The 18,677-nt window shown below is 45.6% G+C and overlaps 2 protein-coding genes across 2 annotated transcripts; one reads left to right on the plus strand and one right to left on the minus strand.

Annotated features, from left to right (window-relative positions):
* Window positions 1–891: 891 nt before the first annotated feature.
* Window positions 892–17,818, minus strand: LOC6553334 (neuropeptide SIFamide receptor). Its single transcript, XM_001979271.3, has 6 exons — window positions 17,716–17,818; window positions 15,112–16,051; window positions 14,966–15,032; window positions 7,710–7,809; window positions 3,507–4,145; window positions 892–3,398 (listed from the first exon to the last, which is right to left on the minus strand). The coding sequence occupies exons 2-6, from the start codon at window positions 15,868–15,870 to the stop codon at window positions 2,663–2,665; spliced, it is 2,301 nt and encodes a 766-aa protein (XP_001979307.1). The 5' UTR covers window positions 15,871–16,051; window positions 17,716–17,818; the 3' UTR covers window positions 892–2,662.
* LOC6553335 lies at window positions 6,741–7,685 on the plus strand. Its single transcript, XM_001979272.3, has 3 exons — window positions 6,741–6,830; window positions 7,193–7,326; window positions 7,405–7,685. The coding sequence occupies exons 1-3, from the start codon at window positions 6,819–6,821 to the stop codon at window positions 7,544–7,546; spliced, it is 288 nt and encodes a 95-aa protein (XP_001979308.1). The 5' UTR covers window positions 6,741–6,818; the 3' UTR covers window positions 7,547–7,685.
* Window positions 17,819–18,677: the final 859 nt, after the last annotated feature.

An 18,677-nucleotide genomic window follows, 5' to 3' on the forward strand; every position in this document is an offset into this window, starting at 1 on the left:
GATTATTCAAATCGCAAGTGGTATTCCTTCATTTTCAAGATAGCGGCATCATTACAAATTTTAAATGGTATCTATGGATTATATAAACATTGTTCAATTCAGTATTGCCCAAAAGTATTCTACATTACTGGTGTTTTTTATTATTCAGGCAAAGTTCTAGAATATTTAGAGCTTGTACTCTAAATCGATTGTAGTCCATTTGGAAACGTAAATGATGCTCCAATTAAGGTAGTACCACTTTAGTTTATTTGAATTTTTATTTATTATTTCTGCTAACATGCATGTATCTTTGGTGTTAGTTCTATGCGATAAATATACATATATATGTATGCATTAACACATATATTTACATATATAATATTGTGTTGCTATTAATGCCATGCTTTCGGTTTAACTGGTTAACGCGCGATCTCTTTTTAAATATTTTATGTTATTTTGTTTTCCGCATCGGTAAATAACGAACATAATGCACATGCATGTGAGTATGGGTATGCTCTACGTTTTAAAACTTTAAAACCTAAAGTTCAAATTGGGGTATTTGATAAATATTACTTTGCTTAAATCAGCCTGCTCTCAACTTTCGGGTTCTTTCTTCTTTAAGTGGAATCGAAAGCGGGAAAGAACATTCTATTGCGCGCCCTTCGTACTTGCAGCATATAATATGTATGTATTTATATAAATGTAATCTCTTGTTTACTAGACGTTGTTGTTCGCTGCTGTGGATGCTTGCCACATACTGCCAGCATATGAGTCGCTAGGCCTATATAAATATATGTTTGTATATTTGAAATATATTATTGATATTCCTCATTGTAGATTCTTGCCTTACACTAAGCGCTGGAGTTTTGATCGGGCTGTGCATGTGTTCTACTTTTCCATTTTTGGATCGGGTTCTTAGCTTCCCAAGTCTGAGCAGAGATCGATGAGTACGACTAAAATAAATCTCTGAACAGATGTCCTCGGTTACACCAAAGCCAATCAAAACTCTGCCGATCAGCGCCTAATGCAATCGAAGTATATAAAGATATATAACGTATGCTTTATACTTGATATATTCTGTATACATATAAATATTTACTTGTTCGTTACTTGACAGTTATAAAATTTTGGCTAACAATAAAATTGCATAGTTAATCGTTACGTTTAGTTTCATAGTTTTACCATTGATTCTGCCTCCTTGCGCTATCCGTTAAAATTTTATTCCGTATAGTTTAAAGTTTATTGGTGTTTAGTGTTTAACGAATTTGAGTTCGATTATTGTTTGCTTCTTTGTTAGTTTGTAGTGATACGTTTAGTGCGAAATCTTTGACTGCTTTGTGCTCACTTAGCGGACAACCTACTCCTTCGTCCTGCTCTAATCCTAATCTAGCCCTAATCCCTAGACTACTCCATCCCCCTAATCTACTCTGTCCCATCATGGTCAAGTGTTACTTTGTGCGCGTTCGATGCCTTCACTACCTCTGCTGCCTCTGCCCAGCGATACCGAAACATCGAATTATCGAAATAATCGGCGATTGACCGATCACAAAGCTTGGATGGTGTGCCAATCGCTATCATTTTCACCCGCCTTCCGGTGCTTGTCGTCTACTAATCCACTACCCATTTCCGCTGCTGTGCCATTTCCGCTGCCGCGACTCAGTTGTGTAAAATTCTAATAAAATTGATTATTGTTGTTTGATAGATACACGGCGTACGCGCAGACATACGCTTGTATTGCATATTGCTTATTCCAAAATCAATATAAATATATATGTATAAATTGTAAGAATTTCCATACAAAAATTTAGTAGGTACGTTACTTTAGACCTCGGTGTTATCTCATTTTGTTTTGTTTTCGTTTCTCAACTATGATACTGGACTTGCCCGTTTCACTCACGTTCGCCGTCGTACAAAAAGTTTAGCTAAGCTATTATAACCCCATCGATTCCCACGTTGTTCCGCCCACTCTTAACCAAACTTTTCGATATAGCAAATTGCGAGTACAAACAATCTTAAAACTGCGTAACGGTACATACAGGTATTATATAGCCATAGCCAAGGAGTAGTTCCTATTTTGTGTAGTACCTCTGAAACACGTATAAAACATCTATTACCTATTAGGTCTGTGGGGAGTGTCTCCTGTGTATTCTGTATTCTGTATTCTGTGGTGTCTGTGTGGCGTGTCTGTTCCTAGCTAAGCGATCTCTGATTAGATATACCCACCCACAATTGGTCCATCCCGATGTCCGTCCTCACTGGCACTTCATCCCGTCCACTACTCAATCCAACGACGATGACGGATGTGTGCGGCACTGCCTAGTTACTGATTCTGAACCCACCAGCACTGCCGACTTGTATCACAATCGTAGGCCTATCACTCGACTTTCATTCGATCCTTGTCTGACTATCTGCTAAAGTTTCCTTTGTGGTTCGGTAAGTTTTTGGTATCGTTGCTTTAGTTTGTATGTTGGGTTGGGTCGATTTGTTAAGCAAAAAGTCCTAGGGGTTTGTGTGATTCAAGAACGTATTAGAGTACACCTTATTAACGAAGGTAAACCATCGTAATTATGCTTTAATATTGCTGGATTACATAAACCCCTAACGTAGTTCATCCCACTTGTTCAACTGAAACCGACCCAAACAAATGGTGGTTGGTATCTATCTACCAGAGTTAGGAGCTCGTTCAACCCAATGTTGCCTGTTCGTAGAGATCCGCATTCCTGCGAGGGGAAGTAGAACTGCCGTAGCTGAGCTGCGAGTCGGTCTTCTTCAGAATGGAAACGTGGTGGGTGGGTGCATCACCCGTGCGGTTGGCCATCAGCGAGTCCTGTTTGTGGAGCAGCCCGCGTCGCTGGTCGGCGAAGGAGATGACCGAGTCCTGCTTGACCAGTTGATGGCGCCTTTGCTCTGGTCGCTGGTCCACAAACGAGATCACCGAGTCCTGCTTCACGAATTTCTGCCGCTTATCGAGCAGGGAGCTCGGGGTGGCGCCCTGTCGCCGACAAACGTCCATCGAGACGCTTTCCCTGTCCACCAGTGTGTCGTTTAGCCCGTGTCCTGCCGCACGTCGAGCCTCCATGTAGGACACAATTGAGTCCTGCTTGGACAGGGACACCTTGGAGCCATTGCTGTCCTGCTGGCAGAGGGGTCGCCGGATCCCGGAGGCATCGCTGCAGGAGCTCTCCTGCTTGATGAGGAACTGACGCGATCCGTGAGAGTCCTGCTTGAGCAGCATCTGCTGCGACAGGTTGCTGTCCTGCTTGAGCATCATGTTGTGGCGCCGCAGCGAGTTGTGCTCGTAGATGTAGGACACCGCGTTGCCCTTGCTGCTCGGACTCTTCCTCGAGCTGTTCTGGTGGTAGTGCGATGACTTCCGGGTGCTGGTGGTGCTGGAGGCGATGGCCACGTTGTCGTAGTACCTAAAATTCGCAAAAAAAATAGAAAATTAAATTTTTTCACATTAATTTTTTAGGTCTATAAATATTTATCTGCATATATAAGGTCAATTTATTAAGGAATGAACTAACCTAAGGCGTCCACAGCAGCTGCGCGACTTGATGATGGCCGCAAATCCGCGTCTGTACTTTTTGTTCACTGAGTACAGAATGGGGTTGATGCAGCTGTTCGAGGAGCCCAGCCACTGGGCCACCGGCATCACCTTCTTGAGGATCTCAAACTCCTCCTGCGAGATGTCCGAGCCGAACTTGATCCGCGCAAAGATGACGTAGAGCGGCAGCCAAGACAAAACAAACAGGATCACCACGGCCACCAGCATCTTGATGACCTTCACCTTGCTCTTTTGCTGCATGCGGTCCATTTGGGCGTCCTTGGACTCGCCGGGGATGGACCTCGTGGAGACCTTGATCCAGATGAGCACGTAGCAGAGCGTGATCAGGGACATGGGCAGCAGGTAGCAGGCCACCAGGTTGGCTAGCAGGAAGTACAGGTTCCCATCCGTGCCCGGGGGCCACACTTCCTGGCAGAGGAACTGCGGCTGCGAGTAGGCCGAGACCAGGGCATCGGAGAAGACCTCCTCGGCGGGCACCAGGTCGAAGAAGAGCAGCCAAGGGATGGTGGTCACCAGCGCGATTACCCATATGCCAATTATCATGATGCGGGCACGTCGCTTTGTCATCTGCTTCAGGGGCCACCAGATGGCAATGAACCTGCAAGAGGGGAGTCCCAACAAAGGGGATTTTTACCAAATAGTCAAAGAAGGAGTCTTAGTAGGAGTAGGAGGAGGAGGAGCTCCGGCTCCAGATGCCGCTGACGGCTCTGAGCCTTCAAGGATAATGGCAATCATCAAGCTGTCGAGTCGCGTCGAGTCGAGGCGGCGATGACGATGACGACACCGTTTCAACTAGGAGGAGCAGCTCGGCATGCAAATATCTCCGCTGATTAATTCGCACACGCAGGATGCCAACAGCCATCCTTAAGCCTTTTTCTGCTGAGTGTTCGCTTTCCAATCTCGACTATTGAACCCGCCTGCTGCTCCTGCTGCTCCTGCTGATCCTGGAGCAGGGGTGTCATTTTTTATTCTGCTTGCCATAATGAATTGTAATTTGAATAAGAGCTGCGAGGTAGCGAGACGAGTCGCTATGGGGCCAGCAACGAGTTCAGCATTTTTCATTTAGCTTAGTGCAGCCGGCTCATTGTGGCGCCCGCTCAGTGGTCATAGACAAGACTTGTCCCGACCACCCAACTGGGTGTCTGCTCCTGGCCCGAATCATGTAATTACGTGCATTGTGCTCGTATTTTGGACTTGGACTTTGGGTCGTCGCCTGCGTCTGTCCGCCAAAACATTTGGCAGATAACACAGCGGTAATTCCATTAGAGGGCGGCCAGCCACTACCCCAGAATCCTAGCCCTCCGACTCCGGACTAAAAATAGCCAGCTAAACAATGTGGCCGAGACCCTCATTTCGGCGAAAAAAGGTGGGCGGCCTGGGGCCAACAAAGCGGTCCGCAAAGCCAATAATCAAATTGTCATAACGTTTATTTATAGGAGCAAACCAATTGCATTTGCATAATTTGCCCATTGGACCATACGGTCATAAATCAGGCGAGAGCTTAATTGAGTTCTTTTGGGAAAACAACGCACTCGGAAAAAGCATTCACCAGTTTTCTTTGGTGCAGTCTAATAGAATCTAAACCTCGAATTCGATGTTGAAACTTAGTCAAATCATATTGTCTACACTTTTGATGGTCTAAACTATTTTATGATCTTTAAAAACAAAGTTTTGCCTTATTCGTTTACGACTTGTTTATGATTGTTCACAAATAAAATAGCCTTATAGATTAATCTAAGTTTTTATGTAATTTGGGAAGACTGCTGGCTGAAAATGAAATTACCATTATTATTTTAGTAATCACGGTAATTGTTGTCTATCAATTCCGCTGCCGAAAGCTCTAAGGACGTCAGTTCAGTATGATTAGCATATTTATTAGGCCAAATGCTTATACATAATGTCTTGACAAAATCCTTTTCAAGTACAAGACTGCGAAGCACTTCTTCCGAGTACAACTAAAACCAAGTAGTTGATATTTGCGCCTTTAAAGCACTTAATAAGTCGCAAGTGTATTAATTTAATATTTGCCACACAACCCCGTGTTTCTGTCTAGATCCACGTGGTTTTATGGCTCTTATTTCGCTTCCTATTGCGGTTACCCATACGCACTGTTGACATTTGCGAGGAAGACACTAGCGCCGTAAAGACACAACAATGTTTGTAAGCGGGTAAGCTTTCTTATAGACTTTATGATTATACGCAATCTAGCTATACACCCCCATACGTATTCAGACAAGAAAATACCCTAATTAAATGACAGTGGCATAAGTATAAATATAAGTATAAGCAAGTGATAAGCTAAGTCGAAGGGGCATTACGGGCCCAGCATCCTTAGTCCATGAAGAGATTTAAGTTTCATCTTACAGATAATAAATCTTAAATTTCGATTCAGTTTACGATGGCTCGTAAAAGGAGAAAACCACAGCAAAACAACTGGATAAACGGACATCGATGTAGCTGGACTCGCACTTGGACTTTGACTTGGGAGTGGATGAGGATATGGACTTGGATGGCTTGGCATTAAGCGTGGGAGGTGGCTGACATGCGGGCCTGTGGGTGACCAAACGATCAAGGGAGGCGCTATGCCTTTGTCCCGCTGGCTGAAAAATGGCAGTGGCAGAAATAGAAGCAGAAACAGAAGCCTCTGGGCGGAACTCCTTCTCTGATTGTGGCCAGAAATTGATATAAATGGAAGTGCACATAAAGCGGCGGGCGGCTGGCCACTCTTATTGTCCTTGGGGCTATGACTGGCACATGTCGAGGGACTACAGCTTCACTTGATAAATCAGTTGACCGCGACATTCGCCGAATTTATCACTTTTTATGCTTTATGGGCCCGGAAACGCAGGGGTGACACTTTGATTCTTGGCGGTCAATCACCAATGGTATCAATATTATCGCTATGGCGGCCAACAACATTCTAAGGCAATTGAAAATGCACAAAAAACGAGAAACATGAAATTGATTGTAAGCAGCGCCTAATACGGACAAGGTGAGCCGTAGAAGCATATGATGAACTTGATCTTGAGACGACTGCTCCACTGACTCTCCTACATAACTGCCTAACTGCCTAACTACCTAGCTGCCTTACTGACCAGTTTTCCCGCAGCCGATTGCATTGAGTGGCGCTCACTTTCGGAACGGTCGCCTGGTGCAAATCCCCTATAAAAGCCGCACTCGGAGCTCAAGTTGTCACCAGTTTACAATTAGAAATCATTAGCCTAGCTGCCTTCCCTACTTCAGTTATCCCGCCAAAAAACACCGCCTCAAAATGTTCAAAGTTGTGAGTATATCAGTGTGCAGGAAAAGTTCTAAAATGTTTAAGTCCAAGCATAACTATCTTTCTCTATCGCATGTTACAAAACAAATCCTGACAATAGTTGTTAGTAGTTGAACAAAAATGCAAGCAATGAATAAATATTCATTCAAATTTGATTCATTTTCACATCAAGTCCATATTAAAACACTTTAAAGTTTGTATTAGCCACCTAGTTATTTGTTAGGATCGGTTTTCCCTACCCAGAACGAGTTATATATGACTTAAAGTCTGCGACAACTAACCAAATGCACTGCCGAGTGGCAGCCACCTGCTGCTCCGTCTAATGCCACTAATCAGGCTAATCCGTAAACTCTGATCCGCCGCAGCTGTTCGTTCTCGCCGCCTTCGCCGCCTCCCAGGCTTACGCGCATCCCGGAGTGGTGGCCGTAGCACCCGTGGTGGCGCACCCGGCGGTGGTCCACACGCCCATCATCCATCATGGAGCTCACTCAGTGCACTCGTAAGGCCATTCATTTCCAATCTGCTTATCGCACCACCGGGCCACTCATTCATTTCTTTTCTCCCCTCCCTCTCCCAGCCATGTTGTTCATCATCCGGCAGCCGTCAAGGTCATCACCCCCGTCGTCCACAAGCCCGTGGTGGCGGTGCATGCCGTCAGGCCGGTGGTTCCCCTGGTTCCAGTGCATCATGCCGCCCCCGCTGTTGTCGTGCATCATTAACTGCAGTGAATACGGTCCAGTTTCAACCCGTCTCCCTCTCCCTCTCCCTTTCCCGCTCCCGATCCCGTTCCCCACCAGACCCAATCCCTCCCTGAACCCCACAACCACGATCCCACAATAAAAGTTCATAGCCACGTAATTTGAGCGAGTGTTTTCAACTTACCTGTCCAGGGAAACGGCAATCAGACTGTAGACCGAGGCTGCCACGGAGACACCTTGTATGTAGGGCACAAACTTGCACATCAGCCATCCGAGCATCCAGGCTGCGAGTTCCAGCGGTTCGCGAACCATGAAAGGGGGAAAGAGTGTGGGAGGTGAGTATATATTGGTTATAAACAATGCTCAAATTATGCTGAGTAACTTTCGGTCGCATTGTCCTTGCTGGTGTCCTAGTAATACACTGAAGGAAACCTCAGGGCCTATGAAAACAAAATAATTGGCTTTTTGGAAATTCCCCAAAGACACTTTGCACCGAAAACTTTAAAGTGTCCTAACCACGAAAAACTAATCAAATTAATGTGGCTAACCGACCACAAGATCCTTATAGTTCTCTTGGGAAATATTCCAAATAGTAAAGGGCGTATCTCTTTAATTAACTGCTTAGCTTACAAAATAATGATAATAATATCAACCTAATACCAATACTAATAATTATAGGGGTATCACGAAAAAATGCAATTTAAATAAATTCCAAGCAAATGCTAAAGGATTCGAGCTTATAAATGTAATGAGCCTGAATAATATCTTCAATATCTCACATTTAATCTTAAATAGCTACAGCTTTACAGCTGGGAGATCATCCAATTTATACAAGCTAATGGAGTTCTTTATAGCTTTCCTGATTTTCCCCGAGTGCACTGGTAGTGGTTTTGTTTATGATGGTGATGATAGTGGTAGTGGTAGTGGTAGTGTAGTGGTAGTCACGGACAGTTGGGTTCGAGTTCTGGTTAGCGTTCAATGCTTCTTGTCATTGCCGCCGCCCACGTTCCCGTCGTTGTTTGCTGACTGAGATTTATGTGCTGCATATCATTCATAATTTGGTGACAAGTCTCAGATTGCGCCCTGCCATCGGAGTGGGTGGGGCAGAATGCGGTCCTGGGGTCCTGGGGGCAGAGCATTGTTTGCCCAGAGCCAGACCACGGTGGACCGCAGGACTGCCTAACTTAATTTGTATTCCTTTTACTCCATTTTGTGGCAGGAGATGGTAAATGGAATACACGGGCTCTACTTTCGCATAGCTGAGCGTTATGAATTTTATGCTAAGAGGCATAACTCACTCAGACACAAAAGGTTATAAAGCATACATGGGCGTGCAAATGGAGGGGGAGCTTCCCAAGGTTGATGACAGGGCGCCCGGTTCATGACATATCGAATGGCAATTAAACAAGTGCAAGTGCGGCCCACACATCATTAGCAGTTAGCTGTTTGGCAGAAGGAGTTCACGCAGTTCAATGCTCGACAAGGAGACGCCTCCTGCGTCATTGGGCTCCTAATTTCCTGTCTCGTTCGCCTGTCTTATCTCGATTTGTTGTCGCTTTTTATTATGCATACGCACCGTAAGCCGCCGAGGCAGCCCAATAAAAGCTAACTTTAATATGATTTGGCACATAAAAATATAAATATTATTGGCTCTGTGGCGCTTCGTGCAAGTGAACTCTGCGGCTTTGGACAGGTTCTGGACAGGATCATGTGTGTCTGCAGGGTTGCAGGGTGTGCAGGGAGGACATCCACATCCTCCCGCCTGGCAAACAATCAACAGTGTGTACACAGGACAGCAGCCCCAATGGGTTTTTCGGTTTTATTCCTCCGATTTGAAATGGCTTTCGGCAGACCTGCAAGTGCAACAGACTGGATCCGAGGCTATTAATGCGAGTGTATTTGGCCACTCACTTGATATTATGCTGATAAGGGTGAACTTTGATATATGGGTGTCTGCGGGAGCTCTTGACTCGGCAAACTTTATGCTTTCAAGTTGCTTGAAAACAATTTAAATTCAAATTCGGTTCCGAAATGCTTCATCACTTGCGGGCCACCGGATTAGCAGTGCCACAGGATGAACTTTTTCAAAATTACACGTTCCCCAACTTCCCTTGGGCAAATAAACTATCTAATTGTGTATGCAATTCTATTAGGACAGACAAACGTGACTCGGATGGTTTGCCTGGGATTAAAGTTAACACCAGTGCACTTTGGCAGTCAAGTGTCCTAACCAAGTTTATATTGTGGTTAGCTTAGCGCAGTGAAGTGACTTCTCGATAATCCCAAACAAACAATGGCTTTTCAGTAAATATGGAAAGTATTTTGACAGGCTGAAGCGTTCAACACGGTTCAACTTATTAAATTGTCCAACACACTAAGGGAAAACCACATTTTCCAAATAACGAGAAAAGTTGACATTTAACATTTGTTTTTGTTTACTTAAAACGACTGAGAAGGAATAGTAAATATTTAATGAGCCGCAAAAACCGCATTATACATAGAAAAAAATAAATATTATAGGTCAAGGGTTAGCAAATATGCCAGCAGTTATTTTTAGATACCACAAGCTTAGGCAATATATGATTATTTCTAAGAATAACCAGTCATACGAAACCAATCTGTTATTAACCCCAACCGTTGGCTACATTAATGTGTTGCACAAACATAATTGTAGCTACCGAAATAACCCTAATTGACTTGCGTGACGGGGCAAACCAAAATCTCCTTGTGGCATTACCCATTTGAGGCCTCAAGTGAAACCAAACACTCCACAGTTTGCTCTGCAAACATCCAGCCATCCCGCCAAGGTGAAAATGGGATGGGCGTTTGATCCGACTTGGAGTGTGTTTGACATGGCAACATATGGCAAACAGACGCCTCCATTTATACGCGAAAGCTGGTGCTCAATATTGATCAACTAGAGGAGATAATACCAATCGATACTCAGGCTTATCGGCAGCCTTCGATTGTGGGTGGTGGGTTGTGGTTGTGGGTTGAGGGTGGTGGTAGTGGGTAGTGGGTAGTGAGGGTGTGCGCCCCATCAGCCCTTAAGAAATGTCAAGTGCGCCCTAAGCCTTTTATTTTTTAGCCTCTTACCCTCCTTTCAGCGAGAACCTTTGTTTTTTGGTTGTGACACAGACAACAGTACGGGTGGTATTTTAAAAAATGTGATTAAATTTAAAATAATTATATTGTTTCTTGTTTTTCCTTTGAAAAGCATTTTGGCTTCCTATTGTTTATATTTAATGGTTAACTATTACTTGCTCAATTACAAATTTAGGACGCGGTCAGAAACAATATGTTCAAAAATAAACCCCCTTAAAAGCTCCACTTTAATGTCTTTTTTATGAGGCCTTGATAGGTTCAACGAAGTTTCGCTACGTTCCTATCTCCCAATCCGTGATTGTGCCCTCTGTGTAGGCGAAGTGGATTGGATTATTTCTGGCATGGCGGATTCGTTTCGGTGGCGGGATTGTCAGGCACGGAGTTGGATCGTAAAGTTAATGAAATAATCAGGCGTCACAAATCCGCAGGTTCGGAATCGGGAATGGGCGTGGAGTGGAGTGGAATGGAGTGGAGTGGCCATGGAGAAGGCATAACATAACACTTCTGGCAAATGCGTTATTGTTATGATTATCGCCGCGGCGTCACGTCCTGCGGCGACTTCTGTGGCAGCTCTACGGGACAATTGAATACCACAGCTAGTTCGCAGAGAAATGCGCGTGGAACTCGGGGTGGGAATAGCAATTGGAATCTGAATCGGGGAACCTCGAGGTGAGATATGGGATTGCGGGAGCCAAGAGGCTGCAGATCTTAGGTGCAGGGGTCAGAGGTTAGACGCCATTTGTCTGCGGCACGTAGAGACTAAATTAAAATACAATTGGCGAGCTGAAAAATGACTTCATCTGGGATAGGGCAACAGAAATGCGGGAGAGTCTGCCTCCGAGTTACGCATACGCCGCGTTCGCCCAGCACAAATCACGTGGCCCCTTAATGAACAAACTGGCAACGTGACTGCAAGATTTACCCAACGGGGAGATGCGGATCTAAAAAGGGCCGTAATGATAACGATTTCCCATTGATAAAATAGCACAACAATGGCCATAAAGCGCCATCTGAGACAATTGCCTTTGCCGTTGCTGTTGCTGTTGCAAGGATATCCTTCGTCTCAAGGCGGCATCGTTGCTGGGAAATCAATTCATTTCGCATTTTATTGGATTTCGAAGCACACACATAAATAAGGGCCAGCGCCACATTCCAACCACCACCCACAAGCCACCAGCCGGAAAGCACCCACAAAGAGTACAGGCCCAGCCCAATACAGGTGCCCCACCCCACCCCACCCCACGCACACACACCCACTGGCAACTCGCAAGTGTGTGTGGGTATAACCCTGACTATTAGGTTTGCCAAGCGAAATATTTAGGTCAATTCATCCAGCCGCAAAGAGCCTTGAATGCAAACAACCTTCCATTGCAATTCTGAGGCTTGAAGGTGTGCTTAGATAATGGCGCTGCCAGCGGCGATGGCCACCGTTGGCGGCGCTGCCAGCTGCGGCTGCGACTGCGGCGGCGGCGGCGGCGGCGGCGGCAGCGGCGGCAGCGGCGACGTCGTCTTTGACGGCTCGAATTTGATTTTATATAATTCATTTTGGTGGCAAAACACGGCGGCCATTCCACATCCCGCCCACTTGCCACTCGCACGGCGCGGGTAGAGGGAACTATCAGACAGCAATGTGAAATGCTCGATGTGCAAGTATGCCAAACTTCCCAACTCCCACGCACTGTGCTACACATAGAGAAAAGGTTGTGGCATAGGACAGTAGTAATGTCATGATGGAGATCACAGTGCACAGTACACATTTTGATAGCGTATCATTAACTGACAAAATAAAAGATCATTTATATATAAAGCCAAAAAATGTATGTTCCTGAAAACATGTGGTTTGTTAATCAAGAACGAAAATGATGCGTGAAACTTAAGTTTGTAAATAATATGATATATATGCAAATAGTTGGCAACACATGTTTTTTCCGCTGCATTAGGGCTATTTCACCGAACCCTTTGCCTTCGTTTAACTTCAGCAGGTTGTCGAAAGTTAATAGGAATGTGAGTGGGGTTCAGAGTAGAAGGGGCGAGCATTTGCCACCCCAAAAGCCCCAATGCCAGCGGGAGGGCTGCAATTTGTTGTGACTGGCGTTTATGCCAGGCATCGGCGGCTCAGCTGAAGCTAAGACATGCCAAGCGAAAACTGTGGAGTGGGCGGCCTAAAGGGTGCTCCATCCAAACAACCATCCAACCATCCAACCATCTAGCCCTACCATCTACCATCTACCACCAACCGCCCACCACCCCCAGTGACCCAGTAAGAGCTGTCGGCCCTGCGCCCAGCTTGAATTTGTGAAATTAGGTCAGTTTTGTGTCGATGATCCTTTGGGCCACCCCAAAAAGCAGCCACCAATGCACCAACACATGCACAGCAGCGAGCACACACATGGGAGTGAGAGCGGCCGAGAGAAAGCGGAGAGAGTGCGCAGTGACACGGACACAAACACGGAGACACGGACACAGATACAGATACACAATGCAGGCGGAGGTAAACTCATTCACTTTTCGCCACTCGCTTCATTCGTTTCTGGCGATTCTCACTCGGCAGCCTTCGTTTACTACATTTCCCCCAAAGTGGGCGTCTTTGGGGGAGAGGAATGGGGTGGGATCAAGTGCAGTGCCGAGTCTAGAAGTCGAGCTGCACTGGAAAATACATCTGATAATTCCAAATGCGTTTGGAGGTTTTTTTACAGGTATGTAATATTTACTTTCAGGTTAACAAATAATCTGGCAGGTTGGCAAATAAACTAAAATATATGTGTATTTAAATATAAAATATTTAAAATAATTTTACTAAAAATATATTTATCTATCTATTCCTTATCTCTGCTGGTGATAAGGAAGAACTTTTAAACAAATAGAATTTTTTTTTAACTCAAATTGAAAAATTGAATTGAATAGTGATAAATAATTGATCAGCATAGGAAAATAAATAAATAAAATAATTTGGATTAAAATATGACTATATTCATATACTTGTATCAAAGAAGTGTTGTTTATTCAACTCAAATAATTCAACATTTTGTTTTGCGCTATTGAAATTTTGCCAGTGTACCGCTGTATAGCAACAAGAAAAGGAGAGTTCTCACAGGGCGGAGTCACTTAATTGGCAACACTTGGCACAACCTGCGAGCCTACGACCTGGCATTGGGATTTGGGACTAGGGACTTGGGACTGGGATTGGGGTAGCCATCGAAGGCAAATTGCAGTGAAGGATGGAGCTTGCATGGCGTGCTCCACAATCGGAATTTGATTTACCAAGGATTTCGATCATTTTTCCATGTCGACGGCGATTTGCATAGACATTTGCCAACCTGCTCACCTTGTCGTCCAGGTCTACGACTATCAATTTGGATGTCAGTCCACAAAGTTCGTTTCGAATGGAAGCGGGGAAGTCGCGGGAGGGAAACCAATTGGGGGTGTAAGACGGCGCCCAGGGACAGATAGATACACGGATAGATGGACGGATGGATAGGCATGTCAGGGAAATTTATTTAAATTAAAGCATACAATTATGCGTAGCCTCGTTTATCGGGTCGTTTGTGGGTCGTCTCTGGGATTTGCTGGAATTGGCCTCTAATTAAATAGACACTTGTTCTTTGGCCCAGTCGGATTGTCGTTTCCAAGAAGGTTAGGGCTCCCAAGGAAAGAGTACAAATTAATTTAATTGAGTGTGAGCATCCTTTGCCACGGAATATATTTGTGTTTCTGGCTCTTTTTTTTTACTGCGTACTGTGTAAGATTTATTCCCTTGATTTAACGAATAACTGGTTTTTGTCTTGGCAGTCTATTTTAATAGTTATAAAGTTTATAAAAGTCAACCATTGCTGAAAGCTATTAAATTTTGATACCAAGGCTTGGCACTTTCCAGATGCGGCATCGTTATGTCCTTTTTGTGCATGTACTAAAAATTCAGACGAAGCCAAGGAGTCTGGTACATAAAATGCAGTTTGCAAATAAACGGAAACCCAGAATGTCTGTCGAAAGTAAATATAACCGAGTATAAATAAAATGCCATAATTTATTTTTTTCAGAAGAAGTATGCGCACTTTCGTTTGGACATTTATGCCGACATTAGGTCTAATGAGGGTCCATTACACTTTACCAAACATATCGGACACATTACGCATACGCAGCGTAAGCACGCAGGAGCAACAACTTTCGTCAGTGCCATTTGGCAGGGCTTTATCTAAGCGGCGATTAATTGCAGTACATAAATCGGGCTAATATGCAGAACAAACAGAAAAACTTCGCCTTCTCCCCAGCAGCTAATGTGCCCCCCAGTGGCAAATAAATCTCGTCGGCATCTTGCGGAATTAAAGAGATACTTACGCACAAAGATGTTGCCAATCAGAGTGGCTGGCAGGCAGAAGACAATGACCAGGATGTCCGCAATGGCCTTTCGTTGGAGAGGGGGGAATGTAAATTTTATTTCAAATTAATGGGGTTCCTCCACGAGATTTACGGTGTCCACCCACCAGATTCACAATGAAGTAGTTCGTCACCGTCCGCATGCGAGGAGCCCGCAGGACGACGGCGATCACGAAGCTATTCCCGATGAGTCCCACCAGGAAGACGACGATGTAGGCCACGCAGTAGACCATGGACATGGCCAGCGAGTGACGGTAGAGTGGGTCGAATCCGAAGTCCACGCTTCCGTCCAGCTGCTCCCACCGGAGGACACTGTCGTTGTACGACTTGGTGGCCGCAGCCGCCGAGATCAAGCTGGTGGTGGCCGGCGATAGGTTCAGCAAGTTGGAATAGTAGGTGGATGAAGTGGCGTCGGCGATAGCCAGCGACTTGCCCGCCAGCGATCCTCTCGCAGATGCTGTTGTGGTGGCCGCCAAGGTGGCTAGTAGTGAAGTGGCTGCCGGAGCCACCGTGGCCGTGGCGGTAGTGAGAACCGTGCCCAGCAAAGTGTCTGTAATGGCGCCGTTACTCAGTTTAATGGCACTCGATGCGCTCAAGGAGCTGATAGCACTGCTACCACCTCCACCACCGCTACTACTAGTGCCATTCAATTCGTTGAAACTCAAGAGGTTCTGCAAATCGACGAAATTATGCGTGAAATTATTGTAATCCCCGGCGAGGGCGGCTTCCTCCATTGTCTCCTCGACCACTTTTCCAGGCGCCATGGTCAGAATGGGCATGGGTACACTAGTCGTCGTACTGGGAACGTCGCCACTAGTATGGCTTTTATGCTTTCGCTTGCGAATCCGCCCGCTGGCTGCCATCATCAAATCATCCGGCCGTCTTGATTGGGCGGATGGCACTTTCACTGGCGCCTCGCTTTCGCTATCGCTATCTGTAGTCGTATCTCGAATCGCGTATCTCGGTTATTTTAGAAAAGGTCTATAAAAATGGCATCGTCACTTGGCATTTCGTTGGCTTGTGTAGGATATGCAGGAAGTTTTGTGGCTTTTGGATTAGAGAACAGTTTTTAATTAACACCCATGTCCCCGCAACATCTCGTTTATCCGGGGATTGAGCTGTGTTTGCCCTGAAGTTGCACAATAAATGCAGTTCTCTAGAAACTCGCTTCTAGCGCCCAAGGACCCTTTCTTTTTTTTTGTTTTTTGTTGAAATCACCTACAACAGTTTGTTGCCGTTTCGGATGCGAATCCGAATGCGGAATGCAATGGCTGGGTCGTTCGTCAGCTGGTTGACGTTGCCTTGGCTGACATTACGAAAAAGTCGGCGGCCCAAGGCCTCGTGTGCATATTTCAGATAAGGCCAGATGCTGGGTGCCTGGATAAATGCAGCTGGAGGGGATTGGGGATCAGGCATCGGGCATCGGGCATCGGGCATAGGAGCCGAGGGTATCGGCTCAGGGACATGGTCACCGCCGCAGTTGCAACACATGCGCGTCGCTAATTAATTTTAATGTCCGTTCGGCCATTGTTTGGCTGCTGTTTTTGGCACAATTGAAAAGCCAGGGAGCGTGCACTTTGACCTCAAAAAAGCGACACACAAACATCGAACCAACGAGCAATTGAGCAACTCAATAGCAGCGCATAAAAATTCCATTAAGCACAACTGCCAAGCGCACGCAGCACTCTTCGATTGAGTGCCAAAAAATTGCCAGTAAGCATTGAAACAATTGGTAACAAACGAAGCCAGTTCGACATTCTTTTGTGCGGTTCCATGGGAGTGTCCATATCAGACAAACTGGCGACTAAGGACCCCTCGGCACACAATTCAAACTGACCACGCACAGCAAAAAAACTAATACATTTACAATGTCAAGTATAGTGTGTCTTTCAATAAAGAGAAATTTTCACAAACACCTTTTTATATTCAATGGCTATAGCGATACATTTTACATTAATCATCATAAAATAAAATCAATATTTTAATAAGGTTTTTATAAAAAGAGAGAAGAAGAATGTAGAATCATGTTCTTAAATTTGTCCTTATTTTCAAATCTACACAGATCTACACAGTTCTGACAAAAAATTGAATCAATTTTAAAATATCTATATCTATGCAATACGTCCTGGGAATTATTAAAAGATATCAATGATATCTTTAAGCGAACCAAAGACAGAATACTGCATTTTCATAGTATACTCTCCAAGTTGAAAGAGAAAGGAAAATTGCTGAAAAATCTAAATTTACATTTGCGAAAGCAGTGCAATCAGCTTGGAAGTTTTAACTGTTGATACTAAGTTGAAAGGGAACTTTTTCCGTGTAGCTCCGCAACTCGCGTTCCTTTCGGAATTGGATTGGGACCTTTTTCGAGCATGAAAGTGCTCGGGACCTAATTGAGCTTACATGCCTGCTGGCCAAGTTGGAGGCGATGCCAATACCGATATGGTCCTTAACGTGGCCCCATGGCGCAATGGGGCGTAAGACCAAGTGTCAACACCGAGACAAATCGGGCAAACTAATTAAACCGAGGGCTGGAACAACGGGAAGCTGCAAGAAGCTGAAAGAGCAGATGCAATTCCTTAAGGACGAATCGCGAAAAAGTGGGGAAACTCCCACACCTGCAGGTGCAGATGGAGCCAGAGCAAGCACAAGCAAACACTCTCCGGGATAAATCAGCTTTGGAACATGGGCGCTCGAAAGGTTAACACTACGCGTGGTCGTTTCCGTGGTGCGATATCGTGGGTCGTGGGACGTGGATATAGTTATCCGCCCCTGGGGCGACCGCGTTGTCAACGGATTCGCGTCTGAATGAGGACTGCTGGCACTGCGGCCGCGGCACCTCGTTTTTCAGGCAAAATCGGGCCGATAAGAGCCGAAGGACAGGATCCGACTGAATGTAGGTCCTTGTTGCCAAACCGCGCCCGCCTTTGGCAGCCACTGCCTGTCGCTTCGGCTCTTCGACTCTTCGACTCGGACCTACGGAAGGAGTGGGCCTGTGCCTGTTCCAGTGCCACCCACTCGGGCGTTCGCTCGCTGGCTCGGTCGGGCGGTCGGTCGTCCTTGTCGCCTATGTACTCCACTCGGTGAGCGCTGAACCAACGGCCCTCAAATGCAATGACAGAGCTCTCCTATATGTTTATGCCCGTAGTTTTCTACCGTTCCCGTTCCGTACTTTTCGCAGGCTTAGCGCACAACTTTGTAGGCTTAAAACTGAAGGACCACATTTGGCAATATCCAAGGTTGGATCGTTGAAATGTCAGGGCGACCGAGTGGGAGGCTGCGTTTTCTCGACCCACCTCATGCCATCTCAAACACACACCTCCAGTGGGGTGTGGGACTCGTAATCATCATATGCTCATTTCGGGTGCTCCATCACAAATACGTTTATTGTGCCATTTGACTTCTGGCCATTGTTTGTTGCGTGTGTCAGCCTGCGGCAGGAAACAAAACAAACCGAAACGAACCGAACCAAACCTAACCGAGAGCAACAAGAGGGGCACACGGCGTATACGCAATTTCCGTGCTGCCTCCATTATGCTGCCGCTTTTGTTGCTCGTGTCAATTGCTTTTGTCCATCCGTTTGTTTATGATTATGTGTCTTTTCCTTGCAATTGTTGCCCGTGCAACTTGGCTTTATGGCGGGACATGAATATGCTTCCGCCTCATTCCGGAC

This window comes from Drosophila erecta, unplaced genomic scaffold (genome assembly GCF_003286155.1).
Source record: "Drosophila erecta strain 14021-0224.00,06,07 unplaced genomic scaffold, DereRS2 tig00000000-arrow-pilon, whole genome shotgun sequence".
Lineage (NCBI taxonomy): Eukaryota > Metazoa > Arthropoda > Insecta > Diptera > Drosophilidae > Drosophila > Drosophila erecta.

Coding starts and splice junctions, on each gene's coding strand:
- LOC6553335 (XM_001979272.3), top strand. Junction 7,327..7,404: donor GGAGCTCACTCAGTGCACTC/GTAAGGCCATTC, acceptor TCCCTCTCCCAG/CCATGTTGTTCATCATCCGG.
- LOC6553334 (XM_001979271.3), bottom strand. CDS start 15,870: ATGATGGCAGCCAGCGGGCGGATTCGCAAGCGAAAGCATAAAAGCCAT. Junction 15,033..15,111: donor ACTACTTCATTGTGAATCTG/GTGGGTGGACAC, acceptor CTCCAACGAAAG/GCCATTGCGGACATCCTGGT. Junction 4,146..7,709: donor ATTGCCGTTTCCCTGGACAG/GTAAGTTGAAAA, acceptor CCCCTCTTGCAG/GTTCATTGCCATCTGGTGGC.